At 43.8% G+C, this 15,992-nt stretch overlaps 2 protein-coding genes across 3 annotated transcripts in view; one reads left to right on the top strand and one right to left on the bottom strand.

The window, feature by feature from the left end:
- The window catches only part of ano3 (anoctamin 3), a 599,584-nt gene that overhangs the window by 456,300 nt on the left and 127,292 nt on the right, over positions 1-15,992 (top strand). The gene's annotated exons all lie outside the window — the stretch shown is intronic.
- LOC121283606 (mucin-15-like) overlaps positions 1-15,992 on the bottom strand; it is a 31,731-nt gene that overhangs the window by 4,440 nt on the left and 11,299 nt on the right. For both annotated transcript variants that reach the window (XM_041198369.1, XM_041198370.1), the window contains 2 exons: positions 11,901-12,735; positions 9,685-9,855 (listed from right to left, as the gene is read on the bottom strand). In XM_041198369.1, coding sequence (XP_041054303.1) covers positions 9,685-9,855; positions 11,901-12,696 — 967 coding nt within the window. In that variant the 5' untranslated portion in view covers positions 12,697-12,735. The remainder of the gene's footprint in view (positions 1-9,684; positions 9,856-11,900; positions 12,736-15,992) is intronic.

Below are 15,992 nucleotides of genomic sequence, written 5' to 3'. Positions count from 1 at the left end.
CTTAACTATCACCTAAAACAGATGCAAAAACAAAAATAGCTGGAAAAACTCAGCAGCTCTGACAGCATCTGCAGAGAGGGATACAGTTGACATTTCGAGTCCGTATGACTCTTCATCATAACTTCATCATAAGGAAATAGAGAAATGAGGTGAAATATAAGCTGGTAGGGGAGCGGGGGGGGACAGCTAGAGCTGGTAGAGGGCCAGTGATAGGTGAAGGCAAAGAAGAGATTGTCAAAGATGTCATAGACAAAAGGACAAAGGGGCGTTGACGGTGGTGATATTAGCTAAAGAATATGGGACATTAAGGGTAGCAAGCAGGACAAGCTAGTGGCAGATGGCCCTAGTGGGTGTGGGGTGGGGGGAAGGAGTCGAAATGGGCTAAAAGGTGGAGATGAAACAATAGATCGAAATAAATTTAAAAATAGGTGGGAAAAGAAAAATATATTTTTTTTAAATTATAAATTATTGGAAAAAAGTGGGATCAGAAAGGGGATGGGGATAGAGGAGAGAGTTCATGATCTAAAGTTGTTGAACTCAATATTCAGTCCGGAAGGCTGTAAAGTGCCAAGTCAGAAGATGAGGTGCTGTTCCTCCCGTTTGCATTGAGCTTCACTGGAACATTGCAGCAGGCCAAGGATGGACATGTGGGCATGAGAGCAGGGTGGTGTGTTGAAATGGCAAGCGACAGGGAGATCTGAGTCATGCTTGCGGACAGACCGAAGGTGTTCCGCAAAGCGTTCACCCAGCCTGCGTTTGGTCTCTCCAATGTAGAGGAGACCACATTGGGAGCAGCGAATGCAGTCGACTAAATTGAGGGAAGTGCAAGTGAAGTGCTGCTTCACTTGAAAGGAGTGTTTGGGCCCTTGGACAGTGAGGAGAGGGGAAGTAAAGGGGCAGGTGTTGCACCTTCTGCATTTGCATGGGAAGGTGCCGTGGGAGGGGGTTGAGGTGTAAGGGGTGATGGAGGAGTGGACCAGGGTGTCCCGGAGGGAACGATCCCCGCGGAATGCCACCGGGGGGGCGCGGTTAAAGGAAGATGTGTTTGGTGGTGGCATCATGCTGGAGTTGGCGGAAATGGCAGAGGATGATCCTTTGAACGCGAAGGCTGATGGGGTGATAAGTGAGGACAAGGGGGACCCTATCATGTTTCTGAAAGGGAGAGGAAAGTGTGAGGGCGGATGCGCGGGAGATGGGCCGGACACGGTTGAGGGCCCTGTCAACCACCGTGGGTGTAAAACCTTGGTTAAGGAAGAAGGAAGACATGTCAAAGGAAATGTTTTGGAAAGTGGCATCATCAGAACAGATGCGACAGAGGCAAAGGAACTGAAAGAATGGGATGGAGTCCTTACAGGAGGTGGGGTGTGAGGAGCTGTAGTTGAGGTAGCTGTGGAAGTCGGTAGGCTTGTAATGAATATTGGTGGATAGTCTATCACCAGAAATTGAGACTGAGAGGTCAAGGAAGGGGAGTGTCAGTGATGGACCATGTGAATATGATGGCGGGGTGGAAATTGGAAGCAAAATTTATAAATTTTTCCAGATCCTGACTAGAGCATGAAGCGGCACCGAAGCAGTCATCGATGTACCAGAGAAAGAGTTGTGGGAGGCGTCCTGAGTAGGACTGGAACAAGGAATGTTCCACATACCCCATAAAGAGACAGGCATAACTGGGGCCCATGTGGGTACCCATAGCCACACCTTTTACTTGGAGGAAGCGAGACGAGTTAAAGGAGAAATTGTTCAGTGAGGGAACAAGTTCAGCCAGACGGAGGAGAGTAGTGGTGTATGGGGATTGTTCAGGCCTCTGTTCGAGGAAGAAGCAGAGAGCCCTCAGACCATCCCGGTGGGGGATGGAGGTGTAGAGAGATTGGTGAAGAGGAAGCGGTTGGGGCCAGAGAACTGGAAATTGTTGATGTGACGTAAGGTGTCAGAGGAATCACGGATGTAGATGGGAAGAGATTGGAAAAGGGGAGAGAGAATGGAGTCAAGATAGCAAGAAATGAGTTCCATGGGTCAGGAACAGGCTGAAACAATCGGTCTGCCGGGACAGTCCTGTTTGTGGATTTTGGGTAGGAGGTAAAAGCGGGCCGTCCGAGGTTGGGAGACTATCAGGTTGGAAGCTGTGGAGGGAAGATCTCCAGAGGAGATGAGGTTAGTGACAGTCCTGAAAACAATGGCTTGATGTTCAGTGGTGGGGTCATGGTCCAGGGGGAGGTAGGAGGAAGTGTCTGCGAGTTGACGCTCAGCCTCTGCGAGGTAGAGGTCAGTGCACCAGACAACAACAGCACCACCCTTGTCAGCGGGTTTGATGACAAAGTCAGGGTTGGACCTGAGGGAATGGAGTGTGGCAAGTTCAGAGAAAGACAGGTTAGAGTGGGTGAGAGGAGCAGAGAAATTGAGATGACTAATGTCACGCCGACAGTCCTCAATGAGAATGTCAAGAGCAGGTAAGAATCCAGAGGGAGGGGTCCAGGTGGAGGGAGAATACTGGAGGTGGGTACAAGGTTCTGTTGAACAGGGAGAGGACTCCTGCCCAAAGAAGTGAGCACAGAGACAAAGGCATCAATGAATTTTGGGCTCGGCACGATGCTGAGCTCTTCTTCTGTCCCCTTCGTCTCCGTGCTCACTTCTTTGAGCAGTATTTTGCTTTTACCTAAAACAGATGACCTGGTCATTTATTCAATTGTTGTTTTTGTGACCTTACTATCCATAATGTGGCTGCCACATTTCTTACATTGTAACAGTAACTACGCTTTAGAAGAGTTTTATTGGCTCTTAAGTGCTTTGGTTGGGGAAGGCGCTATATAAGTGTGTCTTCCTTTGCTTTTTAACATTCCACTTTGAAAATATGTGGGAAGGTTTCTTCTGTTCACTGTTCACAGTCAAACTGTAAATATGTGCATTTAATTTATGCTTTTTTAAATAACCTGTCCCCCATTATAAATTTCTAGTTTTTGGGGGTATTTTGGTGTACATGAGATGTTTTATACACTAGTATCATTTGTTCCTCATTGAAACAATTCAAACCACTGTACCAATGTAAAAAGCACTTATTACTATATCGAAACAGTTATATTAATCTTGACAATGATGCATCTTTTTCACGGGCTTTAATTTCTGGTGTCAAACTTGCGAGGCAGAATCAGTTTCGTAGTCTTCCTACATTTATACAATCGTTCTTAATCTGTTCAAGGTTAAACTGCAACTTGTAGAAATTGAAAACAAAAACAAAAATACCTGGCAAAACTCAGCTTTTTGCTTTTAACTTGTAGGAATTGATTTTTCTTTACTGGAATGGTTGGTTGCGAGGAATTATATTGAAGAGCCATGCCCATAAAATTTTCTTTTGTAAGCTTTTTTCAAGAGAGGTATGTGTGGGTGGGCCTTTTATGTTTTGAAATATAATAAAATGACAAAGTTCTGAAAGAATGAAAAGTACGTTCAATGTGCCTCAGTGTTCGAGAAGTGCTTACATTGTTTCGGGCTAGACTGAATGATAAGGTTTTACTAATTGTCTTCCCTCATTCTGCTTTTACACATTGACATATATTCCTGACATTTGTTGCAGCAAGTGAGTTTTTCATTGTTCAGATCCATTAGGAAACTGGTTTTTCACTTCCCTGCCTGGATTTTTACAGCACCCGAGTGACAGGTTGGCAGGCAGGAGAGGGGAAGGCACGGGTGCTGGGCCACAAAATTGGACACCATGCCAAGGGCACCATTCCTGCCACCTATCTTCCCCTCCCGCAGCAAGTGTGCAGCCCCGGCAAATTTCACTGGTTGGGCTGTTGGCCAGTCAAGGGAGGAAGGGAGGGGGCGGGTGGGTTGCGGGGTGTGGGGTGGGGGGGTGGGGGGGGGGGACGGGTAGGGCGGTGCCTCCTTCACAGTATCACAGTATCTTTACAGTGCAGAAGGAGGCCATTGAGCCCATCGAGCCTGCACTGGCTTGCTGAAAGAGCATTTTACCTAATTCCACGCCCCTGTCATATCCCCATAACCTTGCACGTTTTCTTCTTTTCAGGTAGGAATCCAATTCCCTTTTGAATACCTCAATCGAACCTGCCTCCATCACCCTCTCAGGAAGTTTGTTCCAGACTCTAACCACCCTCTGAGTGAAAAAAACATTCCTCACATCACTTCTTTTCCTCTTGCCTATTATTTTGAATCTGTGCCCTCTAGTTCTTGATATTCTCTTGAGCGGGAACAGTTTCTCACTATTTATCCTGTCCACACCCCTCAGGATCTTGAATAGCTTTATCAAGTCTCCTCTCAGCCTCCTTTTCTCCAAGGGAAACAGACCCAAACTCTCCAATCTGTCCTCATAGCTACAGTTGTTTAATTCTGGAATCATTCTGCACTCTCGCCATTGCCTTCACACCCTTTCTCAAGTATGATGCCCAGAACCGGACACAATACTCCAGGTGAGGCCTAACTAGTGTCTTGTACAAGTTTAACATGATCACTTACTCTTGTACTCAATGTCCTATTAATAAGACCTAGAATAACATCTGCTTTATTAGCTGCTCTCTCAGGATGCCCTGCCACCTTCAATGACTTATGTACATATACACCAATGTCCTTTTGTTCCTGTACTCCTTTAGAGTTTCTCCCTTTATCTTATACTGTCTCTCCACATTCTTCTTGCCAAAATGAGTCACCTCGCGCTTCCTTGCATTGAACATCATCTACCAAATGGCTACTTTCCCCTTTATTCCATGAGCTAGAATTTTGCTCACAAGTCTGTTGCGTGGGCACTGTATCAAATGCCTTTTGAAAATCCATATACACCACATCAACAATATTGCCCTTGTCAACCTTCTCTGTTAGCTCCTCAAAGAACTCCAACAAGTTAGTTAAACATGATTGTCCCTTAATGATCCATGCTGGCTTTCCTTAATTATTCCTCACCTGTCTAAGTGACTATTGATTTTGTCCTGAACTATAGTTTCCACAGGTTTCCCTACCACAGAAGTTAAACTGACTGGTCTATAGTTGCTGGCATTATCCTTTGAACAAGGGTGTATCACTCTCAATTCTCCAGTCCTCGGGCACCACCCCTTTGTCTAAGGAAGACTGGAAGATGATCACCAGTGCCTCTGAAATTTCCACTCTCACCTCCTTCACTATCCTTGGACGCATCTCATCTGATCCTGGTGCCTTTTCAATTTTAAATAAAGATAGTCTTTCAAATATTTCCTCCTTCTCAATTGTAAATTCCTCAAGTGTACCAGTCACCTCCTCCCTCACCTCAGCCTAGGTTGCATCCTCTTCCTTTGTAAAGACAGATGCAGAGTACTCGTTTAACACCTCCGCTACTTCTCCTGTCTTCCACATTCAAGTCCCCTCTTTTATCCCCAATTGGCCCTATCCTTTCTTTTACCACCCTTTTATTATTTACATGCTTATAGAAGACTTAGGGATTCTCTTTTATGTTCACTGCTGGTCTCTTTTCATGCTCTCTCCTTGCTTTTCTGAGAAGTTTTTTTCACTTCCCCTCTGGTCCTTCTATTCTCAGCCTGATTCTCCACTGTATTTTCTATCTGACATCTGTCATACATGCACTTCTTCCTTTCATCTTCACCTCTATCTCTCTCGTCATCCAGGGTCTTCTAGATTTATTTGTCCTATCTTTCCCCTTCAAGGGAATATACCTTGACATTACCTGCAGTACTATCTCTTTGAAGGAGCCCATTGTTCAGCTACCATCTTTTCTGCCAAAATTAGATTCCAACTCACTCGACTTGGTTGCATTCTTATCTCATCGAATTTGGCTTTCCCCCAGCTAATTATCCCTGCCCTGGATTTCTTCTTACCCTTCTCCATGACCAACCTAAACCTTATGATAAAATGGCCACTCTCCCCTAAATGATCTCCCACTGTTATTTGATCTACTTAGGCCAACTCATCCCCCTGAACCAGGTCCAACAGTGCCTGTTGAAGTACCTGATGAAACATGCTGCTGCAGAAAATGATCTTGAACACACTCCAGGAGCTCACGCCTCTCTTGTCCTTTTGCAATATTCCTATCCCAGCCTTTATTTGGATAACTGAAGTCCGCCATTCTAATTGCTCTTTAATTCTTGCACCTCTCTGTAATTTCTTTACAAATTTGTTTCTCTACATCCCTTCCACTATTTGGTGGTCTATATATTACATCATTCAATGTTATTGCACCTTTCCCATTCCTTACCTCCAACCACAGAGTCTTTGACCCCTCTGGAACATCCTTTCTCTCCAATAGTGTAATACTATCCTTAATCGATACTGCCACATGCTAGCCCCTTTCTTCCTTTCCTGTGTCTCCTAAATACCGTGTAGCCAGGAATATTTAATGCCAAGCGCTGCCCTTCTTTGAGCCAGGTGTCTGTTATAGCGATAATATCATAGGGAAGAATTTTCCAGTTGGTGCTTGGTGACATTGGGTGTGTGTCCCAACATCACCCCACATCATTTAGATTGTCAGTTCAGCGGGCGCACCCGCCAATCTGTCAAAGGCCTATTAAGGCCACTTGGAAAGTAATTAACGTTGTTAAGAATGCTGCCCGTCCAATCTTAAGGTTGGCGGGGGGTGGGGGGGCAGGCAAAGAGCCCAGGCAGCCTTCGCATTTTTCATGAAACTGCATCCATGAGCGTGATGAGGTTTCACGAAGGGTTTATTAATTAAATAAAAAATTTTGAAAAAATGAATGGACGTGTCCCAGCTCATGTGGCAGTTTCATATGAGGGGACATGTCCTTAAAATCTTTTTTATCTTTATTAAATTTTTCAGAACTTAAACTAATCTGTGCCTCAGGGAGATCTCTGCACTCTTTTGCGCGCACGCGTGAAAGAGCGCAGGCCCCGACTCAGGGAATCCTGCCCCCCCCCTCCACCCGCACTTCCGGGTGTGCGTCACACTGGGTGAGCCTTAATTGGCCTGCCCACTTAAAATGGCAGTGTGCGCCCGATCGGGAATGCCTCTCGGGATTACATTCACTCCCGCCCGCCCCCACACTAATGACTCTCTATAGCCTCGTCTAGTCCTATCAACCTCTCCAAGTATTCTATTTACCTTGATGATACTCTCTGATATATCTCCCTTATTAGTTAATACTTCTCTACTTCCCACTGCCAGTTTTTCTCCTCTCCTCTCTGAATTTCCCCTCAGGTTCCCATCCCCCTGCCAATCTAGTTTAAACACTCCCCAACAGCACTAGCAAACCTCCCCACAAGGGCATTAGTCCCAGTCCTGTGAAGGTGTAACTTGTCCTTCTTGTACAGGTCCCACCTGCCCCTGAATCAATCCAAAGCCTCCGAAATCTAAAGCCCTTCCTCCTACTCTATTTCTCGAGCCACATGTTGAACTGTTCAATCTTCCTATTCTTATGCTCACTAGCACATGGCACTGGGATCCTGAGTAATCCTGAGATTACTGCTCTCGAGGATCTGCTTTTCAATTTCCTTCCTAACTCCCTAAAATCTGCTTTCAGGACCTAATCCCTTTACTTGCCTCTGTTATTGGTCCCAATAAGGACCCCAACTTCTGGCTGCTTGCACTCCCCCAAAAGAATATCTTGCAGCTCTGTGACATCCTTGACCCTGGCACCAGGGAGGCAACATACCCCATTGTGGAGTCACGTCTACAGCTACAGAAATGCCTGTCTGCTCCTCTAACTATGGAATTCCCTACCACAATAATACTTCCACTCTTCCTCCTCCTCTCTTGTGCAGCTGAGCCACCAATGGTGCCACAGACTTGGCTGTTGCTATAGTCCTCTGAGAAACCATCTAGCTCACCACTATCCAAAATGGTAAAGCGGTTAGAGAGTGAGATAGCTTCGGGGGATTCCTGAACTACCTGGCTGTTTCTCTTAGATGCACTGGTGCTCACTCATTCTCTCTCTGTCTGTTTACTACTTAGCTGCAGCGTGACCACCTCACTAAACTTGCTATCCATGTAACCCTCAGCCTTGTGGATGCACCACAGTGATTCCAAGTTCCACAACCTGGAGCTCAAGTTTCTGCATGATGACACTTCATCCAGATGTAGTCATCGAGGGCACTTTGTGCTTGCACGACTTCCCACATCCCACAAGATGCACATTCCACATGGCCGAGGTGCATTGCCATACCTTAAACTTTATATAAAGTGTTCACTTACCTGTCACTCACCAATCATCTCCTCCTCATCCTCTTATGCTCTTTATGAAGTCTCGCTGCCCTCTCCCTCATGTGACTCTTTATGAAGCCTCACTGCTCTCTCCCTCTCGTGCCTCTTTATGAAGTCTCACCGCTCTCTCCTTCTAACTCTCTTTATGAAGTATTGCTGCTCTCTTTCTCATGTCTCTTTATGAAGTCTTGCTGAAGTCTCCCCGCTCTCCACGCTCTTTTTAAAATTAAGTCTCCTTGCTCTCTGCACTCTTTCTAAAATGAAGTCTCCCCACTCTCTGCACTCATTTTTTAAATGAAGTCTTGTCATTCTCCATGCTCTTTCAGTCTCTCTCGCTGACCCCTTGACTCGCACTTTGTCCTTCTTCCTATAGTGGGAGGCATAGTGCACAATAGCATGAGATAGTTGCATTGTGATAATGTAATTGGACTAATAATTGAGAGACCTAGGCTAATGCTTTGGGGATGTGGGTTGAAATCCCACGAAGGCACCTGGTGGAGTTTACATCCAATTAGTAAAGTCTGGAATTGAAGGCTACTCTCAGTAATAGTGACCATGAAGCTATCATCAATTATCATAAAATCCCACTAATGTCCATTAAGAGAGGAAATCTGCCATCCTTACCTGATCTGGCCTACATGTGACTCCACACCCACAGCAGTGTGGTTGGCTCTTGACAGCCCTCTGAAATGGCCTAGCGAGCCACTCAGTTCAAGGGCAAATAGCAATGGTCAACAAATGCTGGCATTCCTAATGATGCCCACACCTCATAAAAGAATGTAAAAAAAAAAACTAAAGGGGATTTTCATAAGAAGCTGGGTTGGGTAAAAGAGGTGGCAAATGGAATTCAGTGTCAATTAATGTGACGTAGTACATTTCGATAAGTTATGGGAGAACATATTTCAGGCCGCAGAGGCTACCACCAGGGTGACAACCAGTGTTAAGAGACTACAGAAAACAAGTAATACATTCAGAAATCTTAATGAGAATGGCTAAGCCAAAAACAAAAAAACTGCGGATGCTGGAAATCCAAAACAAAAACAGAATTACCTGGAAAAACTCAGCAGGTCTGGCAGCATCGGCGGAGAAGAAAAGAGTTGACGTTTCGAGTCCTCATGACCCTTCGACAGAACTTAAGTTCTGTCGAAGGGTCATGAGGACTCGAAACGTCAACTCTTTTCTTCTCCGTCGATGCTGCCAGACCTGCTGAGTTTTTCCAGGTAATTCTGTTTTTGTTATGGCTAAGCCAAAGCCTGTTATACTTCTTTTAAAATGGAAAGGTATTTGAAGTGGATGACCCAGGGCTATGGGGCGAGTCCACAACAGCAGGATTAGTTTTGGAGTGCTCGAGCAAAGAGCTGGCAGGGGCATGATGGCCTGAATGGCCTCCTCCTGTGTTATAAATCTCTGTAATTCTAAGGTGATTTACAAAGTGCATTCGGTTGTTCCAACTGCTATTATTTAATCTCCTGTGTGGACACATAAATAAATAGAGCTACTTGGAAGATTTTAATTACATTTTGGTAATTGCTTACCTGGATCACTAGATATATTATCGTACAGCCTGCGATGATTGAAGTGATCTGACTTTCTGCGTGTACAGAGAAAATAAACAAGAAACGAGAGGAGAATGATTCCCAAAATGCAGCCAAGGATGGCCCCAATTACCACACCTCCGGTAACTTTCCCCTCCACAGGGATTAGATCTGAAACATTTTGAAAATAAGGATGATTGCATAACAGGTCAGGTCATTGAGATATTTTAGCAAAATTAACTGCTGACTTACCCAATTATTGTGGTGATTTTCACCTTTAACAATTCATTATTCATGCAGTAGCTACACTTCAGTGACAAATGGCCAATTAGGACTTTAGCCTGTTATTCCTGTGAGGTTTGTAATGTTCCCTTATGTAGGATTTGCATGAATGCAAAATATCCTTATCCTGTAAGTACTTAGCTTGATAGTATGGCATGTTATAAGTTTATCTGCTTCAAAATGACTTCTTACGCCAAGATGAAAAATGAGTTCAATTTGATTCGGCTCCGTTGATTCCGCAGTGAAGAATTTCAGTGATCTTTTCTGGTAAAGTTGTATTTGAGTACAAAGATTGTGTGTTTATCATATCAGTGGTGTTTCATACTGTCTGGGTGGAAGCTGTTCCAGAGTTGTCTGCCTGCTCGTGAGAATGTGATGACGTGATGCACTTTCCCTGAGGTATAAAGGCCTCACAGTGTTATCCTACCCAACCTATCTGTCTCTCTAATTTGGAGATGTAATAGGCATTACAATTGTGTCTAGAGAGAAGGTTAAGGGGAGACTCATTGAAGTGTATAGGCATTAAACAGCTTGGAAGAGGTGAAAACAGAATGCTGGTTTTAAGCCACTGAACAGAGGCTGTGAATTTAAATTAGTAAAACATTAATTTAAGCTTTAGTAAAAAACATGTCCATTGATCGGGGCTTATTTTCATCTTTTAGAGGAGGGTGGGCCTTTGCTATTGAGAAAATTGGAGTTTCAGTGGACATAATTCAAAGGGATAAGTGACTGAGGAGGTTCATACATGATGATATTTTGGTGAACAATAGTTGAGCTCAGTAATGTATGACTTTATCATAAGGTCGTAAGAAATGGGAGCAGGAGTTGGCCATTCAGCCCATCGAGCCTGCCCTGTCATTCCATAAGATCATGGCTGATCTGATTATAGCCTTAATTACCTTCTGAAATGGCCTAGCAAGCCATTCAATTGTATTCACAAAGGTGGCACACCGCCTCCTTCACTGGTGTAAGTAGGGACAGGAATAAATGCTGGACTTGCCAGTGATACCCACATCTAAGTTTAGCACATGCCAGATGTCTCCATATTATGTTTGGTGCCATGCATCGTCCGAAACAGTATCTGTTGAGAGGTATTATAGTCTGTTATGAATAAAACAAACTCTTCCTTAGTTCTGTTGTGGCTGAATCATAATTTTATTTTTTGCTATGAAACTTTTTATTTCATGGAGCCAAGTTTAACAAATAAACATTATAATTTGTATCTGTTATAATCAAGAAGCTTTAATAGATCTGTGTTCAAAGTAATGGTGGGTTTTGATGCAGTAGATAGGGCCATACCATGGACAGAATTTTATTGGTCCCCACTGTAGGGGTGCCAATAAAAATCGGGGAGCCACTTTGCAATGGCTCTCACCAAAGCAGCAGGCTGTGAGGCAGATCAGCTGTCCACCCCCTTGGAGCAGGCAACCAATCTACATTAATAAAGCCCCTAATAGGGGCTATTTTATGAGCCGCTCACATTTTGTCTAAGGTGAGGCAACCCACCCACCTTGATGAAAGACCACCAGCCTCATGGAGCATGACCTCTCTCTGGCAGCCCATGCAGGCATTGGTGCCTAAGGCTCCATAGCCCAATGACCAGGCCGTGGGCAAGGAAGGCCACCCTCGCGGCTCCAGTGTGCCATATGGAAGAGCTCTCCTCCATCTCTCAGTCTTCCCATCCCTAAATTGTAATGTTTACGTATTTGTCTGAGGGCACCTCAATTTTGCACACACTCCCATCGCCTGCCTCCCTCATGTTCTCCAACCTGCTTCAGCAGCACCTACCTTTTCCAGTGGTGCTGCTGATACATCAGAGATGCCAGCCCTCTGATTGTCAGTTGGATTGACATGCTTCAAGTTCATGCATTTTTGCAGTGCTAGGAAGGGAAAGGTGTAAAGTCTACCCTTAATATTCATTTTTGAAGTCTTACCTTTCCCATTGACAGTTGATACATCGGAAGATGTGCCAGTTGTTGTACTAATGCTGGAATTAGTGGTTGTTATTGCAACGGTTGGACTTCTTGTCAAACTATGGTAAGAAGTGTTCGGAAGTGGAGCTAATGTTACAGAAGTAACGTTTGTCTTGTTACCAGGGGCAGCTGTTGATGTGTTGCTGAATATTGTTGGTACAGAAGTTGTAACTGTTGTGTTTCCTACGGTAGTATATTCTGTGGCAGCTGTAGCATTAGCTTGGCCTGTGGTCATTGCAGTAGTCATGTTAGCGTTTGCTGTCACATCACTGGTGTTTAGTACAGTAGTAGGCATTAATTCTGTAGTGCTGTTAAACGTGCTGTGATGTCTTGCAGTTGTAGACACTGTCCCATTAGGGTCATCTGTGTTTTTTACTGGTGTTGTTAGTGTAGTTGAGCCTTTAGTGGTTGTCATGAAAGTATTAGCAGGGGTTCCAATGCTACTGGGTTCGGAAGTGGATAAATTATTTTTGCTTGAAGTGGGTCTTAGAGAGCTGCTGGTGGCTGGTGCTGTAGCATCCATGCTGTTGCTGGCCATTACAGACATTGTAGCATTCATAGTTGATGAAACGGTGGATGAGGTTTTGTTTGAAGATGTTGTCATACCAGTTGAGGTTGTGATGCCAGTGGTTAACAATGTAGTTGCACTAGTTACAGGAGAACCAGATGACATTGAAGTTGTGCTTTCTGATGTTCCAACACCACATTGATAACATGTTAAGAATGTGACCATTACAACTGTGAGAAATGATGCCATTATTTTCGTTGTTTCAGTGAGTGTCTTCAAATCCGAATCCTGGAAAAGATCATCTCATTGAGCACGTTTGTGGGTATATCACAATAGTTTCTTTGGAGGTTTAATGTATATTTTGCTACAAGAACAATTTATTATGACAAAACATAGCAAGTTAGTTTTTAAATGCCCAAAGCAATTTACAAATAGATATTTACTTAATAGAATTGAAAGCTTATTACAGATTAGCATTGAACAAGTTTGAGGATTGATGATGTATGTGGGTGGGGGGATTGGGGGTTAGGGGGGGTGGAGGAGGAGGAAGATGTTAACTTCCTCCATCCACTAGGAATGGGGCAGTGGCAGAGTTAAAATTGGAAGTAGGCAACTTACCGTCGAGTTCCCGCTCTACCACTATATTTCCCAGAGCTATTTATAGGGCAGTTCAGATAACCACCTGAATCAAGCGGGAGCTTCACAATTCCAGGCACATTGAGGGCTTTTGACATGTAAAGGAACCCGATCCAATTTTAATAACATACTGGGCAAAGCATGTACAACCTTTTGGACATGTGCTGCATAAAACTTGATGATATGAAGAAGAGGCCTGGGTAGGTAAGTATTAAAATTATTTTTGTAGGACCATGAGGAACAGGATTTCTCTTCCAGGCCCCACAAGAATGGTTCAAAATCCTAGGGTCGTAAAAGAAGTGGCTAGTGAGATACTTGATGCATTGGTTTTAATTTTCCAAAACTCCTGAGATTCAGGGAAGGTCCCATTAGATTGGAAGGTATCAAATATAACTCCTTTATTCACAGAGGGAGGGAGACAAAAAGCGTGAAACTACAGGCCAGTTAGCTTAACATCTGTCAAGTGGAAAATGTTATAAGCTATTATTAAAGAAGTTATAGCAGGACTTGAGTAAGTTCAAGGTAATCATGCAGAATCAGCATGGTTTTGTGAAAGGGAAATTATGTTTAACCAATTTATTGGAGTTCTTTGAGGAAGTAACATGTGCTTGGATAAAGGGGAACAGGTGTATGTACTGAACTTAGATTTCCAGAAGGCATTTGATAAGGTGCCACATCAAAGGTTATCATGGAAAACAAAAGCTTATGGTATAAGGGGCAACATATTGGCATGGATAGAAGATTGGCTGGCTAAGCAGAGAATAGGCATAAATGGATCTTTTTCAGGTTGGCAAGGTGTAATGAGCGGTGTGCCACAGGGATCAGCGCTGGGACCTCAACTGTTTACAATTTATATAAATGACTTGGATGAAGGGATTGAAGGGATGGCTGCCAAATTTGCTGATGACACAAATGTTGGTCGGAAAGTAAGTTGTGAAGAAGACACAAGAATGCTACAAACAGTTATATAGATAGGTTAAGTGAGAGGGACAAGATCTGGCAGATGTGGTCTATGTGGGAAAATGTGAAATTGACCGTTTTGGAAGGAAGAATAAAAAAGCAGCATATTATCTATATGTTGAGAGATTGCAGAGCTCTGAGGTGCAGAGGTACCTGGGTGTGCGTGAATCACAAAAGGCTAGTATGCAAGTGCAGCAAGTAATTAGGAAAGCTAATAGAATGTCATCATTTATTGTGAGGTGAATTGAATACAAAAGTAGAGAGGTTATGCTTCAGTTGTACAAGTCACTAGTGAGACCACATTTGGAGTACCATGTACAGTATTGGTCACCTTATTTAAGGAAGGATGCAAATGTGTTGGAAGCAGTTCTGAGAAGGTTTACTAGACTAATACCTGAAATGTGCGGGTTGTCTTATGAGGAAAGGTTGGCAGACGAGGCTTGTATCTGCTGGAGTTTAGGAGAGCAAGAGGTAACTTGAAACATATAAGCTCCTGAGAGGTCTTGGCGGGGTGGATGTGGAGAGGATGTTTCCTCTTGTGGAAGAGGGTCATAAGTCTTTGGAACTCTCTTCCTGAAAAGGTTGTGGAAGCAGAGTCTTTGAATATTTTTAAGGGAGCACTGGAAGGATTCTTGATAAGTAAGGGGGTGATAGGTTATCGGCGGTAGGTGGGATGCAGATTTCAGGTTACTTTCGGATCAGCCATGATCTTATTAAATAGCAGAGCAGGCTCGAAAGGCTGAATGGCCTACTCCTGCTCCTTGTTCACATGTTCACATGTTTTCAAAACTAAGATTGATTGATTTTTGTTAGGCAAGGATAGGAAGAGCATTATTCCCTCTGATTTTCCTTTGTTGTGCATTGCCAGTTTGTTGCACTGCATATTGCCTTTAAGGTTGCTATGTGACTTTGCACGTGTGTATCATAAAGTGAACGTTGATTGTGCATGTCCTGTTTGATACATTTCAGATTGCTGCATGGCTGCAGCTGAGGGGTAATGTTGCTTGAGGTTTAAAGAATCAAGGTGGGTAGATGGAGTTGAGATATGATGACTCTTCCATCACTTTACTGATGATCAAGAGTAGACTGGTAGGATGGTAATTGGCTAGGTTGGATTTGTCCTGCATTTTGTGTGCAGGACATACCTGGGCAATTTTCCGCTTTGCTGGGTGGATGTCAGTGTTGTAGGTGTACTAGAACAGCTCGGCTAGGGGTGAGGCAAGTTCTCGAACATAACAACATAAGAACTAGGAACAGAAGTAGACCATTCAGCCTCTCGAGCCTGCTCTGCCATTCAATAAGATCATGGCTGATCATCTTGTGTTTCGATTACCACATTCCCATCTAACCCTGATAACCTTTGATTCCCTTGCCTAACAAGAATCTATCTACCTCTGCCTTAAAAATATTCAATGACCACGCCTCCACCACCTTCTGAGGCAGAGAATTCCAAAGTCACACAGCCCTCTGAGAGAAAAAAATTCTCCTCATCTCTGTCCTAAAAAGGTGACCCCTAATTTTAAAACAGTGCCCCCTAGTTCTGGATTCACCCACAAGAGTAAACATCCTTTCCATGTCCACCTTGTCGAGACTGTTCAGGATCTTGTATACTTCAATCCAATCATCCCCCTCACTCTTCTAAACTCCAGTGGAAACAAGCCCAGTCTATCCAAACTTTCCTCATAAGACAACCCAATCATTCCAAGTATCAATCTAGTAAACCTCCTTTCAAATACCTCCAATACATTTACATCCTTCCTTAAATAAGGAGACCAAAACTGCACACAGTATTCGAGGTGTGGCCTCACCGATACCCCATATAACTGGAGCATAATATCCTTATAAAAACAAAAAAACTGCGGATGCTGGAAATCCAAAACAAAAACAGAATTACCTGGAAAAACTCAGCAGGTCTGGCAGCATCGGCGGAGAAGAAAAGAGTTGACGTT

Source organism: Carcharodon carcharias, chromosome 10 (assembly GCF_017639515.1).
Source record: "Carcharodon carcharias isolate sCarCar2 chromosome 10, sCarCar2.pri, whole genome shotgun sequence".
NCBI classification, from domain to species: Eukaryota; Metazoa; Chordata; class Chondrichthyes; order Lamniformes; family Lamnidae; genus Carcharodon; species Carcharodon carcharias.
The sequence above is the reverse complement of the archived record's forward strand: the minus strand, read 5'-3'. Positions and strand labels throughout refer to the sequence as shown.